The sequence below is a fragment of the Myxine glutinosa genome, chromosome 13, assembly GCF_964187855.1.
Source record: "Myxine glutinosa chromosome 13, kmMyxGlut1.1, whole genome shotgun sequence".
Lineage (NCBI taxonomy): Eukaryota > Metazoa > Chordata > Myxini > Myxiniformes > Myxinidae > Myxine > Myxine glutinosa.
The window spans coordinates 23,225,576-23,247,188 of NC_136273.1; the positions used below are offsets into that span (position 1 = coordinate 23,225,576).

At 47.9% G+C, this 21,613-nt stretch overlaps 1 protein-coding gene across 2 annotated transcripts in view; it reads right to left on the bottom strand.

Annotated features, from left to right (window-relative positions):
• ABCA2 (ATP binding cassette subfamily A member 2) overlaps nt 1-21,613 on the bottom strand; it is a 137,273-nt gene that overhangs the window by 28,115 nt on the left and 87,545 nt on the right. For both annotated transcript variants that reach the window (XM_078767176.1, XM_068133968.2), the window contains exons 20-22: nt 10,253-10,465; nt 8,699-8,895; nt 3,631-3,795 (exon numbers count right to left, since the gene is read on the bottom strand). In XM_078767176.1, coding sequence (XP_078623302.1) covers nt 3,631-3,795; nt 8,699-8,895; nt 10,253-10,465 — 575 coding nt within the window. The remainder of the gene's footprint in view (nt 1-3,630; nt 3,796-8,698; nt 8,896-10,252; nt 10,466-21,613) is intronic.

Genomic DNA, 21,613 nt, shown 5'->3' on the forward strand with positions numbered 1-21,613 from the left:
GGTAATGACAAACTTCCCTGCTAATGTCTGCTGCTCTTCTTCTGCTCCAATCGGTTCTTCTGATCATGTGCTTGTCAAAGTGGACATCTCTCTGGCCATTCTCAGAGAGCCTCCTCAGCGTCGACGAGTCTGGCATTTCACTCAGGCCGACTGGGACGGTCTTCAAGCAGCCATCAATCGTCTGGATTGGTCTCCCATCTCCACTGCCTCTGACATCAATTCTTCCTGGGAATTCTTCCAAAGCAAACTGCTCTCTCTCATGCACAGATTTATCCCATCTCGTCTTCAGTTGTCTTACCCTTCCTCCCGTCCATGGTACACTGAATCTTGTGGTGAGGCAGTTGCCCTGAAACAACTTGCCTTTGCCTCTTGGAAGGCAAATCCAACTGAAGGCAATCTCAGTTCCTTCCACCAAGCTCGGAACAAGTGTGTGTCTACCCTCAGGAGTGCCAGGAAGCACTATCTCTCCACACTCAAGAATGAACTCTCAAACCTGTCTCCTTCCTCCAAATCCTGGTAGCGTCTAGTCAAATCCGTTTCTGGTGTTTGTTCCCCCTCCATCCCCTCCCTTACCTCAAATGGCCACACAGTTGACATCGCACGTGACAAAGCCGAATGCCTCAACTCTGTGTTTGCCTCAAAATCTTGTGTCCCAAACCCATCTCTCTCTGTTCCCACCCTTCCCAGTCGAACCCAACTGCTCCTGGACTCTGTGTCCTTCTCTCCTGACAAGGTGGAGGAGTTTTTGTCTAACCTCGACTCTGATTCTGCAACTGAACCAGACGGCATCAGCCCACGGGTCCTAAAATCCTGCTCTGCTGCTCTATCTCACCCTCTCTCTGTCCTTTTCACCCTCTCTTTTGCTCAAGGTCATCTGCCAGCATCCTGGAAATCAGCAAACATTACCGCTTTACACAAAAAAGGTGCAAAAACAGATCCTTGTAACTACAGACCAATCAGCCTGCTCCCAATTATCAGCAAAGTCATGGAATCCATCATTGCTTCGGAGATGAAATCTTTCCTCTTCTCCAACGGCTTGATCTCTGATCATCAATTTGGTTTCAGACCAGGTCACTCTACTCTGGACATGCTGCTTCTGCTGTCTCAACAATGGATGGAGGTCCTCAATGCCAAACAGGAAATCAGAGCTGTCTCCCTCGACATATCACGTGCCTTCGATACGGTCTGGCACCCAGCTCTGCTCACCAAACTCTCCTCCTATGGTATCCATGGAAATCTCCATGCATGGCTTGCGGACTTCCTCTCTGGTCGTAGTCAACGTGTGGCCCTGAATGGATTTCTCTCAACTCCCCTTCCTGTTCAGGCTGGAGTTCCCCAAGGCAGTGTTCTGGGCCCTGTGCTTTTTCTGGTCTTTATCAATGATCTCTCCGACTCTCTGGAAAATCCTCTCTATCTCTTTTCTGATGACTCCACTCTCTGCCGCTCCATTCCTCTGCCCTCAGATCGGCAGTCTGCAGCCTCCTCACTCTCTGAAGACTTGGACAAAATCACAGACTGGTCAAACAAGTGGAACATGTCTTTCAATCCTGACAAATCTCACACTCTTACTATGTCTCTCCGAAAAGATCGACTGGACAACCCTTCCATCTACTTTCTCAACAATCCTCTCCAAGAAGTTCTGTCGCTCAAGCTTTTGGGTCTCACTATCTGCCATGATCTTTCTTGGGAAAACCACATTTCCAAGCTGGCCTCCAAAGCCAGTCGCCGACTGGGCATCCTCCGTCGTGCGAAGTCCTTCCTCGGCACACCTGAGCTCCTCACCACATACAAGGCTTTCATCCGCAGCTCAATGGAATACTGTTCTCCCCTATGGGCCGGTGCTCCTGCCTCACACCTAGCTCGGCTTCACGCTGTCGAAACCAAAGCTTTCAGAATTATTGGAATCTCCCGCGATGAAGCTATCTCTGAGGGCCTTTCACTCACTCACCGCAGGCAGGTAGGTGGTCTTTCTGTCTTCTACTGACTCCTCTCCGGCCTTGCACCCCCAGCTCTCTCTGTGCTCTGTCCCCCAAACATTCCTACAGGTCGCACAAGATCTGCCAGCAACCCTCTGATGGTTAAACTGCCGAAATCACGGCTCTCTGCTCACCTTCACTCTTTCATTCCTCTTTTCTCCCGCCTCTGGAACAAACTCCCTCACTCCCTTCAATCCCACTCGTCCCTCCAGGTCTTTAAAACAGCTGTTCACCACCATCTCTTATCTTCCCCCATCCAAAACCTTGATCTTTTCTACCCCCGCTAATTCACCCCAGATCCACCTTGTTTGAAATTCCAACTTCTTTCCTGGAAGTCCTGGCAGTGTCCATATGTTTTATACCTCTCCCACCCCCCCCCCCTTCCCATGCCCCCCCCCCCCCCCAATGCCCTCTCCCTCTCACAGATCTCTCCATGTCTCCATGTCTCTCGGTCCCTGCTCCCAAAATAATGTTGTGTTTGTGTCCTTCCTCCTCTCTCTCCCCATCTTGTCTACCGCTCCCGATGTTATATGTTTTATGTGTCGGTTTGTCTTTCTGTGTGATTAATGTTCGCTCTTTCACGAGCCTCGATCTTGTATACAAAAAAAAAAAAAAAAAAAAAAAAAAAGATACAAAATAAAGGTTCAGGGAAGAATGAAGTGATAGAGGGTAAAATCAATGCACTGCCAATATGGCAGCAGGGCCACAATTACACAATGAGAAAGGCAATGAATGGGCAGGAAAAGAAGAGAGACTGTAGGGAAGGAAATACAATAACCTGTAAGAAAGAGGGTTCAGTTGTTTAGGGGTGATGGTGGTGGAAAAGATCGAGGGTGTTAGGGCATGTGTGCGGGAAGACATGAAATTGTGGTCCTGGAGGAGCTGTGGCTGAAAGAGCAGAGGGAGCTGGACTGGAGGAGAGGCAGTAAAAAAAAAAAAAGGAAGACCTGTCTGCAATGTGAGAGCAACAGACCTGGTGTTTTGTCATCATTATGGAAGATTACAATAATGTTCAGATTTCGATTCCACAGAGTACAGTAAAGATACATGTGATACTGGGGTACCAGACAGCAGTCCTCCATTAAGCTACGGACAAAGGCCTTGCAGATTGTGAGTAGCTCCAAATTTACATGGAAAGACTTGGATCAGTGAAGGATGTCCAGTGTTCGGCTGGTTTTTCAGCAGAAATGATAGATTCCATGACTTTGCTTATAGTTAAAAGCTTACTGGTTTTGAAGGAATGGTGGGAAGACAGGTACAAAAAGACAGACATGGCAAAGTGATTCCACATGTGGAAGAAAAGCAGGATGAAGGAATGGAGATGAGAAAAAAATTTTTTATACCATGATGAATCTCTGCATTGATTGCTGATAATACTCGACTTTGGCCTCTCACCAACCTTCATTTCAAACAATTATTCAAATTACTTTCTGAAATTTCATATCAAGAATAAACGTTTTTCCAATTTGACATGTAACAGTATGTCGGAAGAAGATAAGTGAATGAAACATAATGGAGGCCGTGAGAGAAGGGGTGGGGAAATAAGTTGATGCAACAAAGACTAAAGGTGAAGGTGAACAGGTCGGTAGATAACAAACACCACAAGCTCAAGTAGACTTGTTGACACTGCACACAGACTATTATGATGCCGCACCAGGATTAGTCTTGACCAAAACGAGGCGGTATCCATGTCCAAATGTGACCTTGAGGAATGGGGGAGTTCCACAGCAGCGTAAACGGCCATGTGACAGTATGGCGATCCTGTCTCCCAGCAACTCCGCTTCATCCATGTGGTGGGTAGACAGCAAGATTGTCCGACCTGAAACGTCAAATCATTTACACACTTACCATCAAATGTCACAATACAATGATAACGATAATCATTTCCTCTACAGAAAACTAACAATCTAAGAGTGGGTCCTCCAATTCCATCCAAAGCGCTAGGGTAGCAATTATTTACAGTGCATTCAGAAAGTATTCAGACCCCTTCACTTTTTTCACATTTTGTTATATTGCAGCCTTATGCTGAAATCGTTTATTTTTTCCCCCTCATCACTCTACACTCAATACCCCAAAATGACAGCGAGAAAACAGGATTTTAGAAAGTTTTGCAAATTTCTTAAAAATAAAAAACTGAAATATCACATTGACATAAGTATTCAGACCCTTTGCTATGACACTTGAAATTTAGCTCAGGTGCCTCCCATTTCTCTTGATCATCTTTGAGATGTTTCTACACCTTGATTGGAGTCCACCTGTGGTAAATTCAATTGATTGGACATGATTTGGAAAGGCACACACCTGTCTATATAAGGTCTCACAGCTGACAAAGCATATCAGAGCAAAAACCAAGCCATGAGGTCGAAGGAACTGCCTGCAGAGCTCAGAGACAGGATTGTGTCGAGGCACAGATCTGGGGAAGTCTACAAAGAAAGTCTGCTGCATTGAAGGTTCCAAAGAGCACAGTGGCCTCCATAATTCTTAAATGGAAGAAGTTTGGAACAACCAGGACTCTTCCTAGAGCTGGCCGCCCGGCCAAACTGAGCAATCGGGGGAGAAGGGCCTTGGTAAGAGAGGTGACCAAGAACCCGATGGTCACTCTGGCTGAGCTCCAGAGATCCTGTGTGGAGAAGGGAGAAACTTCCAGAAGGACAACCATCATTGCAACACTCCACCGATCTGGGCTTTATGGCAGAGTGGCCAGACGGAAGCCAAACAGTTCAATCTTGGTATCATCAGACCACAGAATCTTGTTTCTCACAGTCTGAGAGTCCTTTAGGTGCTTTTTTGCAAACTCCAAGTGGGCTTTCATGTGTCTTTCACTGAGGAGAGGCTTCCGTCTAGCCACTGTGCCATAAAGCCCAGATCGGTGGAGTGTTGCAGTGATGGTTGTCCTTCTGGAAGTTTCTCCCTTCTCCACACAGGATCTCTGGAGCTCAAACAAAGTGACCATCGGGGTCTTGGTCACCTCTCTTACCAAGGCCCTTCTCCCCCGATTGCTCAGTTTGGCCGGATGGCCAGCTCTAGAAAGAGTCCTGGTTGTTCCAAACTTCTGCCATTTTAGAATTATGGAGGCCACTGTGCTCTGGGGAACCTTCAATGCAGCAGAATTTTTTTTGTAGGCTTCCCCAGATCTGTGCCTCGACACAATCCTGTCTCTGAGCTCTGCGGGCAGTTCCTTCGACCTCATCGCTTGGTTTTTGCTCTGATATGCTTTGTCAGCTGTGAGACCTTATATAGACAGGTGTGTGCCTGTCCAAATCATGTCCAATCAATTGAATTTACCACAGGTGGACTCCAATCAAGGTGTAGAAACATCTCAAAGATGATCAAGAGAAATGGGAGGCACCTGAGCTAAATTTCAAGTGTCATAGCAAAGGGTATGAATACTTATGTAAATGTGATATTTCAGTTTTTAATTTTTCACAAATTTGCAAAACTTTCTAAAATCCTGTTTTCTCTTTGTCATTATGGGGTATTGAGTGTAGATTGATGAGGGAAAAAATGAATTTAAACGATTTCAGCATAAGGCTGCAACATAACAAAATGTGAAAAAAGTGAAGGGGTCTGAATACTTTCTGAATGCACTGTATAATTATACTATATTTGCTGGGATTCCCACAAGGAACCACACCAGGTATGTTGTCCTTAACTACACTGTGAAACTAAAACGGCACTCAGTAGAGCGCATACCTCCACCAGGTTCTTCAGTTAGTTTTGTATCCCGCTGATAGGCCAGATCTGGATTCGGACCTGAACCAAAATCAAATCGCTTGTTCTCATCACTTAACCAACTCATCCGCCAAGTTTAGTCCAAAGCCGTCCATAACTTTTTTAAAATATCATGTTATATATCGCTTTTCGCCCGATCTCTCAATGGTGAAGAATCACTTAGAAATTAAATGACTCTCGTATCCGAATCCATATTCAGATCTTCATCAATATCGAATAGATTCGTACTTGTCACACACCCAACCTCTCCACCACGTATCGTCCAAATCCGTCCATAACCTTTTGAGATATCCTGCTATATATCATTTTGGCCCTATCTCCCAATGGTGAAGAATCACTTTAAAAATTCTAGTCGCCGGATCCGAATCCGGGTCTTCCCCAAACTCGAATCACTTCGTCATTGTCACATACGCTACATCTCTGCCAAATGCCATCCGAATCCGTCCACAACTTTTTGAGATATCTTGTTAACAGACAGACAAACAGACAGACAGCCATGAAAACATTGTTCATTGCCTGGTTGTTCAGTTTGGTCGACAGCCAGCTCTAGGAAGAATCTGGGTAGTTCCACGTTCTTTTCATTTCCTAATGATCGAGCTCACTGTGCTCTCCGGAACTTTCAACACTCTAGAAATTGTTTTGTATCCTTCCCTAGATCTATGCTTCCTCACAATTCTATTTCAGAGTTCTATACCTATACAGTTTCTTGGACTTCGTGGTGGAGTTTCTGCACTGACATGCGCTGTCAACCGTGGGACCTTGTATATAAATGTTTTTTTGGGGGGGGGCGGGGGGGTTGTGTACAAAGTCGAGGCTCGTGTAACAGCTAACAAGTTCAGTTTCTATATAAATAATGTCCAATCAATTAAATTGGCCACAGAATGACTCCAATGAAGTTGTCGAGGCATCTCGGGGAAATGGGATGCACCTCAGCTCAATTTGGAGTATCATGGCGACGGGGTTGAATACTTATTGCCTTTAGACATGTCAGCTTTTCATTTTTAATTTGTTTGTAAAAGTTTCTAAAAAAAACATTCCACTTTGACATTATGGGGTATTATGTGCAGATCAGTGACAAAGAAATCTCAATTTAATCTATCTATAATTCCAGTAATCTCTGTGTGTTTGTTTGTACGTTTGTTTGTTTGTCTGTGACCGCTGTTTCTCGACAACCACGGGTCCGATATACTTGCAACTTGCCAGGTATATTGCTGGGGACCCGAGGATGTGCCTTTTCAAGGTTTGAAATTAATCGGACAAGTACTTACCGAGCTATGGCGATTTAGCCGTTCGCCGTTCGCTTTGGCGTTGCGAATGGACCAAACCATTGCATGTAAATAGAGGGGGGGGTTCTGTGGTCGTTGCGAATGGACCAAACCATTCATGTAAATAGAGGGGGGGGGGGGGTTCTGTGGTCGTTACTGCCACGTGGTTTCAAAGTTTTTTTTTGTTGTTGTTGTTTGCACGCATGTTTTTTTGCACCCACGTACGGGCACGCCCTAGGATGTTTACACACACACACCCCTACACAAATTTTTTTTTTTTTTTTTTTTTGGCAAGGAACGGGCACCCACGTACGGGCACGTCCTAGCTTATATATAGTACGGGCATGCCCTAGTAATTTTAAATTCAGGTTGTAACACAACGTGAAGTTTCGGGGGAACTGAGTGACGTGCTGACGAGGAGGGGAGTGTCGTTGAAGCTGAAGGGAAAGGTGTATGCTGTATGTGTGAGAAGTGTTATGATTTATGGGAGCGAGACATGGGTAATGAACGTAGAGCAGCAACGAAGGCTGGAAAGGGTGGAAATGCGAATGGTTCGGTGGATGTGTGGAGTATCGTTGAGAGAGAGGAAGACAAATGATGAATTGCGATAGATGATGGGAATAGAGCCTGTGATGGATGCTGTGAAGAGAAACAGGTTGAGATGGTTTGGTCATGTGTTGAGGAAGGATGAAAGAGGACAGGGAAGGCCAAGAAAGACTTGGCTAAAGGTGGTGGAAGAAGAAATGCAGGCAAGGGGGTTAAGGGGAGATGTAGAAAATAGGGCAAAATGGAGAAGATTGTCATGGGGACCGCAAGGCTAACCCCCGCTCTTGCCGGGAAAATGGCCTAAAAATGCCTGTTGTTGTTGTTGTTGTTGTTGTAGTAACACCACAAAATGTGAAAAAAGTCAAGGGGTGTGAATACTTTCTGAAGGCACTATAGCTCACTGTTCGACCTATCTCTACGAAACTGGATCACAAATTCTGTTGATTTATGCCAATGATAATACAACCTATTCGGACAAGGTGTTGGGAAACGCAAGGCAAGAATAGAAAACAATTATTATTATTAATCGAAATTCGTCACTCCAAATGGACGGTGCAATCACAATAGGTAATAAAAGGCTGATCCACACACAAGGAACTTGGGCACAGGAGGGGGCCATTCGACCCATCATGCCTGTGCTACACCAAACCCCAGTAGAGTCACCCATCCACACAAGCCAATTTCCCCACACCCCCTATCTCCAATGCATCAACACAGGGGGAGAATTCAAAAAGTCATAATCCACCAATGATAAAATAACATTCTGACTTTCCTCATCAGCAAATGCAAGTCAGCTTGATTTTATTTTTTAAACGTTGATTCAAGATTCATGGAGAAGCATCTACGTCACATGCAGGACAAGAACATTAGGAGAAACAATGAACTTTTCACGTTGACAAAGTACAAGGACATCAGCGGACATTGGACAAATGTGAACGGGATTTGAGCCTGGGATCCCACCTTTATGAATTAAGTGCTCAGATGTGAACATGGAAACAGGCCAACATATTGGGATCGGAATTGTGAGGTCGCTTTAAAATATACTTCATTGATGGGTTCTGGTAATGTTACAAAGTTGCTTATCGATTTCAGGTGTTAGGTTAAATAAAATGATGAATTGCGAGGGAGTGAAACTTCAAAAAAAAAAAACCTTTCAAGTATCACAAGCTAAAGGCATACCTTTTTTGTACTTGATAATGAGGTCCCAAATAGCACGGCGTGCATAAGGATCCACCCCGGCAGTCGGCTCATCCAGAATCACAGCGCGGGATCCACCCGAAAATGCAATGGCGACGGACAGCTTCCTCTTCACGCCGCCGGAGAGAGTGGCCACAAGGCTCCTCCTCCGAGTGTCCAGACTCAGATCTCCAATCATCCTGGTCACCACGGAAGACTTGGTCAAACTATTCACGCACTCCACACATTTTAAATCTCGTCAGTGCAAACATTCCACAAGTTTTTATTTGAGGAGAGGTTATCGTCGTTATCATTCACATAATGCTTCACGGGACCTCGGTGGAGTTAAACCTGAAGACCAAGATAAATCTTTAGCTCATTTGTGTTTTAAGAGCAAACTGTCTGTGCAGATCTTGTGAGGAGCAACCAGAATAAAACAATCATTAGAGACCACCATAAGAACCACCACTACCCATAATGCCCTTCAGCAACACAAAATTAAATGGTTGACATAATATTTACAGCAAAATGACAAAATTATTATTGTGGAGTGATAACAACAACAACAGGCATTTTAAGGCCATTTTCCCTGCTGGAGCGGGGGTTAGCCTTGCGGTCCCTATGGCAATCTTCTTCATTTTGCCCTATTTTCTGCATCTCTCCTTGTTAACCCCCTTACCCGCATTTCTTCTTCCACCATCTTTAGCCAAGTCTTTCTCGGTCTTCCCCGTCCTCTACTTCCTTCAACATTCATTTCCATCACTCTCCTCAACCAGTCACTTTCATCCTTCCTCAACACATGACCAAACCATCTCAACCTGTTCCTCTTCACAGCATCCATCACAGGCTCTATTCCCATCATCTTTCGCAATTCATCATTTGTCTTCCTCTCTCTCAACGATACCCCGCACATCCACCGAACCATTCGCATTTCCACCCTTTCCAGCCTTCGTTGCTGCTCTACGTTCATTACCCATGTCTCGCTCCCATAAGTCATAACACTTCTCACACATGCAGCATGCACCTTTCCTTTCAGCTTCAACGACACTCCCCTCCTCAACAGCACGCCACTCAGTTCCCGAAACTTCTTCCATGCACAGTCATAAGTGATACAAAGAGTGATACAAAAGGAAATACCACAAAATGTCTCCACTGTTTCCTCCTGTTTGTGAACCGCTTTCCTGACGTCCAATCCCACAAGAGCAAGAATTGCTTTGCAATACATGTCCCCAATCGGTGCACATATATATATATATATATATATATATATATATATATATATATATATATATATATATATATATATATTACTCATTTTAAAAATTGACGAAACGCCCTGAAACTCGAACTTGTTCTGTAACTTATAATAAGGCCATGTACCAAGTTTCAGTTGAATATGTTAAAGGGTATTGGAAAGCAGTGCAGAAAACCACAGGTGGGACAGACAGATGGACGGACAGACAGATGGAGAGCAAACCTATAGTCTCCTCCAGGTAGGGGACTACTAATTCTAAAAAAAATGCTGCTCAGGTTGAACCTATCTGGCCCATGCCTTACTTGTCTGTTTCAGAACAAATACGATCAGATGGGAGTCCCTTAAGTCGTGCGTAGAACCACAAGTGTTCCTCAACTGTCAGCTGGTCAAACAGCACATTGTGCTGCGGACACATCCCCAGGCCCCGGCGTATCGATTCCATGTCCCAGCGTATATCATGTCCGTAGATACTCGCCGCACCAGATGTTGGAGGGAACAGACCTGTCAGTATAGACCTAGGGAAAAATTAGGAGTTTTACATTTTGATGAATGAAAATGTAAAATAACCTTATATTTCACTTTAAAAAGCCGACGATCCGCGCAATAACTATTAAAAATGAAACTAGAACGGCACTCAGTAGAGAACATACCTCCACCTGGTTGGCCACATCACTCAATGGTGAGGAATTACTTTAAAAATTCTACTACCTGGATCCAGATCTGGATCTTCACCAAAATTGAATCGATTCATCCTTGTCACACACACAACCTGCCCAACAAGTTTCGTCCAAATCCATCCATAACTTTGAGATATCCTGATATGTATCGTTTTTGACCCTATCTCCCATGGTGAAAAATCACTTAAAAAAGTTAAATACTTCTCATATCCAAATCCATATTCAGATCTTCACCAAAATAGAATCGAATCGTCCTTGTGAGACACCCAGCCGGTCCACCAAGTTTCGTCCAAATCCGTCCACAACTTTCTGAGATATCCTGCTATGTATCGTTTTTGGCCCGATCTCCCAATGGTGAAGAATCACTTGAAAAATTCTGGTAACCGGATCCGAATCCGGATCTTCACCAAAATCTAATCGTTTCGTCCTCGTCACATACGCTACATCTCTGCGAAATTTCGTCCGAATCCGTCCACAACATTGTGAGATATTTTGTTCAAAAACGGACAAACGGACAAACAGACAGACAGACAGGGGTGAAAACATACCGCCATCCACCTTTGGTGGTGGAGGAGGTAATAACCAGCAACTAGTGTTGTGGAAGAAGTTTTGGATATGACGAGATGGTTCATATCTCAGAATGTTTCGAAATCCATCAACAAGCTGTTCTTTCAGGACCATTGCATGCAACGGATGCGCACGCATTATGACATCATCACCACATATGTTGTAGTGGGGCAACTTTGCATAACAATTGTGCATTTTGTGAGGAAAGCACCAAATTTGGCACACTAGCAGACGATCATATTATGAAAAGATCTGGATATTGGGCCATCTCAGATTCAGAGATTTGATTTTTGCAAGATTTCGATTCGATTGGGATCGAAGAGAACACCTTCTTCGTCTTCTGTACAGTGAAGTTGCCAGCCCTGAATTCTCTGGCTACATCTGGGTGCTTCATTGGGAGTGCAACCATGTCCCTCAGGTGAACAGGGACCCACCTGGCATAGTGTGTGTGGTCTAAGGCATGGAACCATGGGACCAGTTCCGTCAGGGCATCAAGGTACATCGTGAATGAAGCCTGCCACAGAGAACGCACGTAGACCAGTACCAACATCTCTAGTTCCAGCAGTTGCCCAGTACTGAAAGTTGGGAATGTCTTCTCCTCTCTGGTGACACCGGTCTTCGAACTCAGGCAGGTCTTCTGCATCATCAGCATATGTCATACAGTGGCGTTCATACGCACGGTGTTGCAGGATGTGCAGTGCCGCTGCAGTGATTCGATGAGCTCTTCTTGTGCGGGTGACGTGGGCAGCTCGCAGGAAGGAGTCGGCTGTCCCTGGCGTTGCAATCTCAGCTTGCAAATCTGCAAAATCTGCAAATCTTGGAAAAATCAAATATCTGAATCTGAGATGGCCCAAAATCCAGATCTTTTCATAATATGATAGTCTACTAGTGTGCCAAATTTGGTGCTTTCCTCACAAAATGCACAATTGTTATGCTATATTTAGCTTAGCTGCCGGACTATTGGGGAGTCAAAAGGTTTTGCCTTTTTCAAGAAGTCTTGGGGGGCAAAAACATGACTTCCTTTCCAATACCATCAGGAAGCTCGTCCATTGAGGGGAACATGTGAGACGCTGGCCGAAGACCACAGTGAAAAGGACTAAAGTCTGTGCCGAGTTTCATTTGTGCATGACCCTTTCTTCATGGTCAGAGGGGGAAACATACTGACTCCCACTCGTATATGAACAACTATAATGTTGGCGGGTGTTTTTGTTTATGGTGTTCTTTGGTGTTTCGTTAAAAAAAAAAAAAATCAGCAAAACACTGAAGAGTTCAGTTTAATTGAGCAGCACACAATGATGTCTATTAGTTATGCACTGCACTAGACAAGACAAGACGATCTGTTTCAGAAAGAAATATTCGAAGAATATCAACAAAATGTAAAAATAATGAATGAATCGAAAGAAACTTTTCTTGGCACGTTATCAAAATTGATCTCAAATACCATTTGTTTTAATGAGTCTCTGCAGTCTTGTATGAAAGACGAGGATAGTAGGAAACAATAGACAAGTTAACACTACAGTGGACTTCAAATCAATAACATGTTACCAAGGCAATTGCTTACATCACAATACGTGTCATGGATGTCAGACAACCTAAGGGGAAACATTCCATGATGGCAGACTTTGTTTCGTCGTCCTGGAGATCATCCCCCTATTCCACGAGATGTACAAAGTGTTTTTGAAAAAGCGCTCACAATCGCCCCAGACAAGCTAATGGATTATATAATTACCTTTGCCAGAGGAGAGGGTATTGCATTTGGGTCCATTTGTCTGTCTGTCTGTCTGTTTGTTTGTTTGTTTGTCCACAGAGTAAGTATGTTTTTCTCTGCAACAGCTGGTCCGATTGACAGGAAATTTTCACCATCAGTGCAACTCCTCCTGTGAAAATTTTAATGATAATTATGACGTCACATGTCACGTGGTACGGGCGCCATCTTGGAAAAACTGAAAAACTTTGCACCTCTATATCTCCGAAAGCGCTGTGTAGAAAAAATTGAGACATGGCTCATTGTAAAGAACTCTCCATGGGAAATAACATATGATAATGATGACATCATAGGTGCCTCCAGTATGACATCATAATTCAAGTACAAAACTTCATCCCATTAAGATGAAATTTCTTGAGCGTCATCTCGGGATAAATTGGTGGAGGAAAAAAATAATAATGATGTCATCAGTCACGTGGTTCGGCCGCCATATTTATTTTAACAAAATATTACATTTTTAACAAAAAAATTGTTAGCAAAAAAAAAATGTTTTAATTAAATAAAAAAAACCCACACAAAATACACCTCACAAACACATCCTGGCAAGGGTCTGCAATCTCTGATTGCTCTGTCTTGTTATCCTTGAAAGTGAACTTGGAACTTCCAGCTTTAAGTGTAGTCTGCATGAAAGACAGAACCACTCACTGGCAAAAATCAGTGTTGGCTACCACACTGTTACCCACAGTATCAGTTACCCTAAATAGGCTTTTAAAAGGAATTTCGTTTGATAATGTGTTTCGGATTCGTCACTTCCGTTGTGGTGGTTTGCATCCACTGTAAATATTTCTGATTCCATGTACTATTATTGTGTTCAAAAGGTTTATTGTTCATGAACTGTTTTCAAAAGGTAAAAAAGTTAATGTTAAAAGAAACCGGAAACCGGATCGGGAACCGGACGACGAAGAGGAAGAAGAGGAGAAAAAAGGGCGGAGCGAGGGAGTCGGACAAGAAAGCCGAGTCGCTCCGAGTTCTGAAGCGAACGTTGGTGAGCAAGAGTCACTATCGAACTTTCGGGTTTCCGGGAAATAAATTCCTGCGACAGAGTCGTCATCACTGTGACCAATCAACCTGCGTGTCAGGTTTTTGGCGGTGGATTCCGAGGAGAATTATCGCCGGGCTGTTACGTCTCTAGAACGGGTCTTCGGCCATTTTGACTCATGCAGGACTTGTGCTTCGCTCGCGGTTTCATCTCTTTTCGACCATTTTCACCGCATTCAGACGTCGATTTGGGGCATGTGTGTGACGTGGCTTTTTGAAGGTTACTTCGTCCATACCCGAGGGTGTGATCTCTCAGTCGCCTGTAGGGCACCTTTGGATTTCCCAGTCGCCTTGAGGGCGCCTTTGTACAGCTTCGGCGGTGTGACTGTACTTGCCATCCGCACGAGATTCTGGTCTCGATTGGACTTCGTTCTGGCGATCGCTGGAGCGAATCAACTTCGTCTTGAAGCCGGGAATAAGAGACATTGGGGAATGTTCTTGTTTCACTCACTTGGAGCACAGTGAGTTATATATTACAAAACTGATGGTACCATCATAGAACATATTGTTGCGAATATGGAATTTGGCCTCCATATCCGCTTGTAAATATTCCCCTATTTTCTCCAATACTCCCCAACTTTCCCCAATCCCCCATTCCCTAGTCCCATTGCATGTAAATAACAATCAGTAGAGCCGACCTTCCCCTTATTCCCCCATTAAATGTCGTGCCCAGGTCCACCGCACGACACGTAGACAACTTTCGGACATCTTCCTAGTTATTCTTAGTCTATGTCAGTTAAGGCCTCGTTTCCATTAATTATGACTCTTCGTTGCACCAGAATGTGATTATATGGCACCAGTAGTGAGTTTAGGACCTTTCCCATACCTCCTCCCATCTTCTTCCCCGTCTACAACAACAGAGGGGCACGGCGCTGCGCGGGGGGGAGTGTGCGTCCTCCCACCGGCTCGGTTCGCCGCCATCGACAATGCGCTCCACGGGGTTACCACGAAGGGGCTCCTTGTCAGCTCCTCGTCAAGGGCGGAGCCTGGTAAACCCCCCCCGCACGCACCCAATGAGAAGCAACGTGCCGATTCCACGAGGCGGAGCTAACGAGCCGAGGGCGTGTCACTCCCCGCCGGATATACGCGGCCACGCGCCGGATGTGACGTCAGATGCGCCTCAGCCTGGAGAGAGAAGTCGCCACCCCTCGAGCGCTGCAATACCTCCACCGCATCTCTTAAACTGGACCGTACGTGATCCTGCCCTGAGCCCAGGTGCACCTGGAGCGATCGCTACCCGCCTGTCCTTTGCATCAAACCCCGTGTGAGTGAGCCTTGTCCCGTTTATCTGTCGTCTGTTGGGGTTAATATAAGTGTGTTTAAGTGCCCACCTTCCTATGTTTCCCTCTTGTCCCTGTAATCTAAACCTTCCGCATTATTGTAATAACAACCTTTGAGAACCGTATCCCTGGTGTCGTGTCGTATCAATTCCAGCCGTGTGTCTTCTTTTTCCTTCATTGGTCTAGCATAGCGCGATTAGTCAACGTTCGGGCACAATCGGGTAACTTGTGCAGACGTGGTCATACCATAAAACCGCTCGGTAAATAACATCCAAGCCACGTCTGTAACAATTGGTGTCGAGGAGTGGAATTCGAACCCGGGACTAAATTAGTTAGGCCCAAATTTTGGGAGGGAAAATCGAGCCGGAGCGCGTACGGCGCTCGACCGAATCGATTCGGAGCGCGTTTCCCGCGCGAAATTATAACGGCGAAATTTGAATTTGTTTTACGAAAATAAAAAAAAAAACCGAATTTTGAAAGTCGCGCTATGGCGGATCAAGACGGCTGGGGTCCGGTAGGGGAGAGTGAAGCAGGGTCGGTCCAGGACCAAATTGAGACACGTGAGGAGAGCGAAACAGCGAGGGTAGCAAGCACGCAAAATGGCGCCTCGCTGGTCACCGCGCCGGCAACCGTGGCAGCGCCCCCGATGGATTTGAACTCGTTTTGGATACAAATGAAGGCCCTTATGGCCCAGAATTGTGAGCAAATGAGGGCTGATAGAAAGCGATTGGGTGAGCGATTGAGTGAGCGATTGGAGGGCCAAATAGGGGTAATGAGGGACGAAGCGAGGGCTCGGAGTGAGCAATTGGGGGTAATGGGAAACCAAATGGGGGTAATGAGGGACGAAGCGAGGGGTACCGGTGAGAAGTTAGACAATAATTTTAAGGGATTAGACAAGAAATTTGGGAAGTTAGACGACAAATTTGAGGGGTTAGACAATAATTTTAAGGAGTTAGACAAGAAATTTGAGGGGTTAGACAACGGGATAAAAGAAGTGAAAAATGGGTTAATGGGGGTAGAAAACAGAATGGCTGCCCAGGAGAATCAGATAGAGGGAGTGAAAAATGGGTTAGAGGGGTTAGAAAACAGTATGGAAGGCAAATTGAGGGACATGAGGGACCAAGCGGAAAGGGAAGTTAACCAAATGGGGCAGCAGATAGAGGGGGTCAGAATGGGGGTAGAAACCAAACTGGATGCTCACAGGGAGGAAATGGAGCAGATGAGGGTGGCATCTGGGCAGGAGATGCAAGTGATGGGAGAGGAGATCAGAAGAGGAGTGAGTGAGGAGGTCGGAGGAGTGCGCGAGGAGGTGAGGCACTGTAAGGAGCGCATGGAGAAAGAGGTGAGAAAGGGGACTGTAAAATTGCAAGGTGGTATAGAGGAGTTGACGCTGGGAGTAGAACAACTGACAGTGGGACAAAAGGAGTTGGGGGACCAGGTAAAGAAGAACACAGCGGTAATAGAGGGTTTAAAATCGACACAGAAGGAGATGAAAAAGGACGTAGGGGTAATTAAAAAAGAGTGCCAGACGGTACATGAGGACCTGACGAGGAAAATGGACAAGGTGGTAGAGGTAATGGAGGTTAAAGAGCGGGAGGTGCGGGAGCACATAGAAAAAAATAAAGTGGAGTTAGAGGAAGAACTTAAAGGGGCGCACGAAGAGATGAAGGAGATGAAGCAAAAATTAGAAGAAGTGGAAGAAGGGGTGAGCGAAATTAAGAAGCGACGGAGAGAGGATAAGAAAGAGATAAAGGAGGAAGTAAAAGAATTGGTCCAAAGTCTGTGTTCGGATCGTGATGATGTGCTCATTAACCGGATGAGGGATTCGCAGGTGATGGAGGAGAAGCGAAGAGAAAGAGGACCCGGTGTAAGTGGTGACCAATATGGTCGTGCGTATGATGCGCCAGGTGATTTAATAAGCTTGGGGGTCGAGATAGACCCGGATGTTCGTGAGAGGCCAAGAGTGAGGTGTATGGCTGGTCCGGAGGGTATGGAACGAGAGGTGCGAGGTGTGGGTGAGCAAGGTTGTGGTGGTATGGAATGGGTAGCGGGTTGCGGAGGTGTGACCCATGCATCGACACCAACAGGGGTAGTTGTTGGAGGGACCGGGGAGGCACGAGAGCCCCTTGGGGGTAATGTACTGTGGGGGCCCGGCCGGTTCGGCCCCGCGCTGACCCCGCAAGGGGCGACGCACGGGGTCCGGCCGGCGGGCAACGACTCGCATACGAGGTGGTCCCACAAGGTCCCACTCGCGCCGTATGACGGCAAGAGTGATCTACGCGCGTACCTGGCGCAGTTCGACTGTGTGTGTAAGGGTAACGGTTGGGGTGAGGACGAAGGTGGAGTACACCTGGTGGCCGCATTGCGCGGCGCGGCGGCGGAGGTGCTGACGGCATTACCAGCGGGTGCTCTCACCCTGCCAGCCCTCCGCGACGCCCTAATTAATCGATTTGGAATAGAACAGCAGAGCGAGCTTGTTAAAGCTCAGCTCGCGCTGCGAAAGCGCAAGCCCCAGGAAGCCATCGGGGAACTTGCCCACGACATTCGCCGCGCAGTGGGGATCGCACATGCTAGCATGGCAGCGGATTCCCGGGAAAGCCTGGCGCTGGACCATTTTATCCAGGCCCTCCCGGATATTGAGCTCCGGCAACAGCTCGCCATGTGGCGCCCGCAGACTCTGAGCCAGGCGGCTGACGCTGCGGCCCGTTGGGAAGCAGCGAGGCCCCTGGCCCGGGGGGGCGAGCGTCTCGCAATGGCGGTCCGCCAGATGGGACCCCCGATGGAGGGCGGACCCCTTAGGGGGCCCGCCCCCGACGTGGGTCCTGACCTGGCGGGCATGGTCCGGAGGCTGGTGGACCAGCGCCTGGCAGGACCTGGACCATGGCAGGCGGCCCCGGAGGTGGCCCGCGGTGGACCACGAGCGGGTAATCCAATTCGGACCTACAGGGGGGGGAATTTGGAATTCCGGAGGCAAGCACCTTACCAGGTGAGGTGCTATACCTGCAACCGCCTGGGTCACCTGGCGCGGCACTGTCGAAACGCGCGCCGGGATGATCCCCGGCAGTTGAGGTCCTCAACTCCGCCCAGGGGGGAGCGGGTTAGCCGACCCCAGACACCCCCCCGCCAGACCCCGGGAAACTAGAAGGTGTCGGGCACGTAGGGCGGTGTTCGGCAGCAGAGGATGGAGGAGAGCCCTCATTGACGCGACAGGTCATTTATTGTGGCCAAATTGGAACCGGTAGCCTGACAATTAGATGCAAAATTGCCGGCGTGGGGGTAGACGCCGTAGTGGACACAGGAGCTAGCGCCACGATCATCAGCCCTGTGGTCCTTGATTCGAGTGCAGGTGGCTGGGATAAGATCCAGCGCCTGCAAAATTATAGTTTGCAGCTTGCTACCGGGGTAACGGCCCCGATCATAGGGCGTGGTTCTGTGACCCTCAAGTTAGGGTCGGTAAGGAGGGAGATAGATGTTTGGGTGGCGGAGGTGTGCGACCCATGTTTAATAGGGTTGGACCTGTTGACTGCCAGCGGTTGTAAAATCGACTTGTGCCGGGGGATCCTGCAGGTGGGAGTAGAAGAGCTGCCGTTAGGGGGAGTGAGCACGGCCGAGAGAGCGGAGCTGGAGGCTTCCGAGGCCGTGACCATCCCCCCAAGGGCCGAGGCGATAGTGCCGGCCTGATGGGCAGCTCGCCCAACATGGCAGGAGTCCTGCGGCCTGGTCGAACCGGTGGCAGCGCAGTCCATACCGGGTTTAATCGTGGGCCGCACCCTTGTAAAAACGAACGGACCGGTAGTGGCCGTCCGAGTAATAAATATGAGTACAGAACCACGCACTATAGTAAGGGGCACGAGGGTAGCTGGCTGCACCCCCGTTGAGGAAGTCGCGACAGTGAGGGGCGAGAACGTCCAGCCGAGCCGACCCCGGGGGGAGCCTTCAATGACAAGTAGGAATTGGCCCGATCCCATTTGCGAGATGGTAAATCGTAGCAGCGTAGAGTTGGGAGGTACCCAGAGGGAGGCCTTACACAAACTGGTTGGGTCCCATTTGGACCTCTTCTCCTTGTCCACCGAGGATATTGGACGTACGGGCCTGGTGAAACATCAGATCCACACCGGTGAGGCCCGGCCTATTCGTCAGGCCGCCCGACGGCTCCCTTGGAGCAAGAGGGCGGAAGCTGACGAGCAGGTTGCAAAAATGCTCGACGCAGGTGTGATCGAGCCCTCGGGAAGTCCTTGGATGTCACCTGTTGTGCTGGTCAAAAAGAAGGATGGGACCACGCGGTTCTGCGTGGACTATCGCCAGCTAAACAACGTGACACTCAAGGACTCATATCCCCTGCCAAGGATTGATGACACCCTCGATGCCGTTGCGGGCTCAAATTGGTTCACAACTTTGGACCTCAAGAGTGGGTATTGGCAGGTGGAGATGGATAGGGCAGGGAAGGAGAAAACGGCATTTTCCACAGGTAAGGGACTGTATCAGTTTACTGTGATGCCGTTTGGTTTGTGTAACGCCCCCGCCACCTTTGAGAGATTGATGGAGCATGTACTAGGCGGCATGCCATGGCAATCATGCCTGGTGTACCTGGATGACGTCCTGGTACATGCCCAAACGTTCCCCCAGGCACTAGCTAATTTGGACCAGGTGTTCGGGTGCCTCAGACAGGCAGGGTTGAAGCTGAACCCGAGTAAGTGCACTTTGTTTGCAAGAGAGGTGGCCTATCTAGGTCACGTGATTGGCCGCGAGGGGGTAAAAACAGACCCAGACAAAATTAAAGCGGTAGAGGAGTGGCCCGCACCACGTACCATCAAAGAGGTGCGGGGATTTTTGGGACTCTGCTCCTACTACCGGCGCTTTGTGGCGAAATTTGCGGAGTTGGCCCGTCCCCTCCACCGGCTTACGGAGAAGGGGACGCGATTTAATTGGACACGGGAGTGCCACGAGGCCTTCCAAAAATTGAAGGGGTGTCTAACATCCGCACCCCTTCTAGCTTACCCCACTAGTGACGGGACATTTACCCTGGACACGGATGCGAGCCAGGAAGGATTGGGCGCAGTTTTGTCTCAGACACAGGAGGGCGTGGAGAGAGTGATTGGTTATTATAGTCGGGCCTTAAGTAGGCCCGAGAGAAATTATTGCGTCACTCGCAAAGAGTTATTGGCTATGCTGGCTGCCACGAACCATTTCCACCCGTACTTGTACGGGCGGAAATTTTTGGTTAGAACTGACCATTCCTCCCTGCAATGGCTCCTTCGGTTCAAGGAACCGGAGGGCCAAATTGCAAGGTGGTTGGAAAAGTTGCAGCAGTACGATTTTGATGTGGCCCATAGGGCCGGGAAGGCCCATGGTAATGCGGACGCACTCTCTCGGCGTCCTTGTCTGGGGGAAAACTGTAAATTTTGTGCGAGACACGAGGAGAGGGAGCAATTGGGCGATTCCGCCCCGATTCTCGTCGTCCGGGCAACCCAGGTGAGAGGGCCAATTTTGCCACTAACCGCGGACGAGGAATTTGGAGAGTTGGCTTGGAGCACGGCCCAGCAGGAGGATCCTGTTCTGGGGCCGGTGTTCCAATGGGTCAAATTGGGGCAAAGACCAAAGGGGGAAGAGGTCACCCCCCTCGGGGCACAAACAAAGGCATATTGGGCTCAGTGGCAGACCCTGGAATTGAAAGGCAACATCTTGTATCGCAAGTGGGTGGAGGTTCCCTCTGATCGAACTTCCTGGCTGGTGATAGTCCCTGACAAATTCAAGAACGTCATATTGCAACAGGTGCATGGTACCCGCTCCGGCGGCCATTTGGGCAGGACAAAGACAATATCTCGGGTCCGCCGGAGGTTCTATTGGGTGAATATGGGGCGCGACATACAGGACTGGTGTCGGAGATGCGACGCCTGTTCTGCCAAAAAGGGACCAGCACGGAGGATGAGGGCCCCCCTTCAATTACATCAGGTGGGGGCCCCCCTTGAGCGGGTGGCTATGGATATTCTAGGACCGCTGCCCCGCACCCGCCAAGGTAATAAGTATATCCTCGTTGTAATGGACTATTTCACCAAGTGGCCGGAGGCCTACGCCCTCCCCAACCAAGAAGCAGGGGTGGTAGCGCAGGCCTTCGTGGAAGGATTTGTGTGCCGGCATGGGATTCCACAGGAGTTGCACACCGACCAGGGACGAAATTTTGAGAGCAAATTGCTAAAAGATGTGTGCAGTCTCCTGTCAATTCGGAAAACCAGAACAACGCCTTTAAGACCTCAATCTGACGGGATGGTGGAAAGATTCAATCGAACTCTAATCCAACAACTGGCACTGTTCACCACCACCCGTCAGGATGACTGG